Source organism: Austrofundulus limnaeus, unplaced genomic scaffold (genome assembly GCF_001266775.1).
Source record: "Austrofundulus limnaeus strain Quisiro unplaced genomic scaffold, Austrofundulus_limnaeus-1.0 Scaffold1255, whole genome shotgun sequence".
Taxonomy (NCBI): Eukaryota; Metazoa; Chordata; class Actinopteri; order Cyprinodontiformes; family Rivulidae; genus Austrofundulus; species Austrofundulus limnaeus.
Genome location: NW_013953657.1, coordinates 43,574 through 46,096, shown reverse-complemented (window position 1 = coordinate 46,096; position 2,523 = coordinate 43,574). Strand labels below are relative to the sequence as shown.

At 36.3% G+C, this 2,523-nt stretch overlaps 1 protein-coding gene across 1 annotated transcript in view; it reads left to right on the top strand.

Moving 5' to 3' along the window:
• The window catches only part of brd8b (bromodomain containing 8b), a 38,400-nt gene that overhangs the window by 30,544 nt on the left and 5,333 nt on the right, over positions 1–2,523 (top strand). Inside the window, exon 17 of the mRNA XM_014031457.1 lies at positions 557–842. Within this exon, the coding sequence (XP_013886911.1) occupies positions 557–842 (286 nt within the window). The remainder of the gene's footprint in view (positions 1–556; positions 843–2,523) is intronic.

Sequence of the window (2,523 nt, the reverse complement as noted above, 5' to 3'; positions counted from 1 at the left end):
TTTTTATGCTGATAAGCCTGAGTGGTCTGTGGACTGACCTTTGTATTTTTTCAAATGTTTGTTATGGGCAGGTTACAATATAAAAAATGTTTGTCATAATCACGTCTTGTGATTATTTAACAGGAGTTTTACTTTTAAACTGTAAGTGTATTTAATTTAGTTATGTTGTGATAGTTTAGTTGTAAAATGGTGATGTAAATACAATAAAAATTAAAACAAGATTTAGAATAATTATCATTTTTATCCATACACTGGTAATGTCTAACTGGGCCTCGTGTCACTTTGTGTTCAACAAATTGGGCTCCGAGGTGAAAAAGGTTAAGAACCCCTGATGTAGACAAATACTAGACAGAAAAGGACTGAAGAGTCAACCTGAATTCAAAGACAGAAAAAAGAACAACATTCAGGAACTCTTGAAACTACAAATTGTATTTCGAGCTTTTATGACAGATCAAGACTCATTTGTACAGTTAACATCAGATACAACAAAGCAAGCCTGAAAATAAATCTACCCCCTCTGCTTTACCAACCCCCCACCCCACCTGTCCTTCTCCAGACCAATGGACCTCTCAGCAATAAAGAAGAACATAGAGTCCGGCGTGATCCGGACCACGGCGGAGTTCCAGCGTGACATCATGCTCATGTTTCAGAACGCCATCATGTACAACTCGTCAGACCACGACGTGTACCACATGGCGCTGGAGATGCAGCGGGACGTCCTGGAGCACGTGCAGCAGTTCCTGGCCACCCAGCTCATCATGCAGACCTCAGAGAGCGCCATCTCTGCCAAGAGCCTCCGTGGAAGGGAGGGGAACCGTAAGCCGGGGGAGCCGGCTGAGAAGGTGGGTTGGGTGTAGCAGGAGGAAAAGATAAACTTCTGACAAAAACCTCATCAAAGAAAACCAAAACCTCTGCTAAAGGATGTGTGGGGTATTCTTTTGATTGTTTTTTACCTGATTTCAAGGTAGTGAACTGAAATGGAGCTACGTGAATTCAACAAAGTCAAACTTGCAGGTTTTGGGGAGTTTTTGTCAAGTTTTTGAAAATGTTTTTATCATCCCTCCTGAAAAGTGGGTGAACACTGAATCTGAATGATTTTTTTTATTTAAATCTATAAATACAGTTTGTAACTATTCAAAAATGGATCAGCATCTAAAACCTGCTTCCTTTTGGGCTTGTATCTTTGATAGAGTTTAGAGTGAAGTAGAAGCTGACTTTAGTGATATAACTTGCCCTGTCACACTTCAATCTAATCAATAGCATTCAATTAAGCATCCATCCAAAAGAACCTTCCAGTTGATTATTTGATTCTATTTTCAGTTTAAACGTCTTTATTGTTGGACATCATTTTCATAAGTTTGTTTGCACAAGTTTTCTAAAACAGTTTTCTTTAACATGACACCTATAAAGTCCAATATTCACCACACTTTAGTATTGATGGTTCAGAAATGAGTTTGTTTTTGAAAATAAAAATATTTTGTAAGAAACCTGCTGCTGCAGCAGAGTTCATGTTCTAAATTTCTAAACATGAACACAAATAAACCTGTGGAAGCTTTGTGGAACATTTACCCAAAGTTTCATCATGGATGAAGATAAAAATGTGATCGTTTGGACAACTATTAACGACACATCAGTGTCTTCACAATAAGGTTCCAGTAATTCATAAATGAAAAACCTTCACTGCTTTTAAACTGGTATGGCCTAAACATGTAATTCTGGCATGGTATTAAATCAAAAATAATAATTAGTCTCTGACAACCAGTGACAAATATTTGTCATTTATTATTCATTTTGATGCAGCACTGTCAATAAAGAAAAAAAAAACTTTGTTTTAAATTCATCACTATACCTTCTTTTATATGTAGTCATACATGTTCTTCAATAGGTTGAAAACAAACAAAAACAAATTAGTCTAAAACTATTTGTGTCTTTAAAAAAATCTGCTGTTTTGAAGATATTTTAGGGTTTTTTCTTATACATTTTTCACCTTGGTGATTTTCAGTGCTTCCCTGGGCCTGTCTTTTTTATTAGAACTTTGTTGTTGTGAAACATGACTGTAATTTATTTAATCAGTTTTAAGGACAACTTCAGTGCAACACAATCTGATCACAAATTCCTAAAATGAACCTTTTTTGTATCAGCACTCAGTCTGTGATGTCGGTGATGTCAGACATGTAGAGTGTTTCCTCACAGACTGAAGGGAATCTTCAAAACATCCATCAGACCTTTTATTTAACTTCAGTTTGTTTTTTATTCAATATCTACAATGTTGTCTCTGCTCACAGGGTTGTAAACACTGGGGTTCAAATCTAAAAAAAAATAAGATCCCAGATGTGATTCTGTTGTAATGTTTAATTGTTCTAATTAACAAGAAACAGGTAACGACTAACAGCATGTTCATATTCTAAACGTTGTTTGCTCAGCTTAATAGTTGTGACGTTGAGTCCCAGCTGATCTCTTTGCTTCACCTCTTTTGTCTATGTGTGTGTGTGTGTGTGTGTGTGTGTGTGTGTGTGTGTGTGT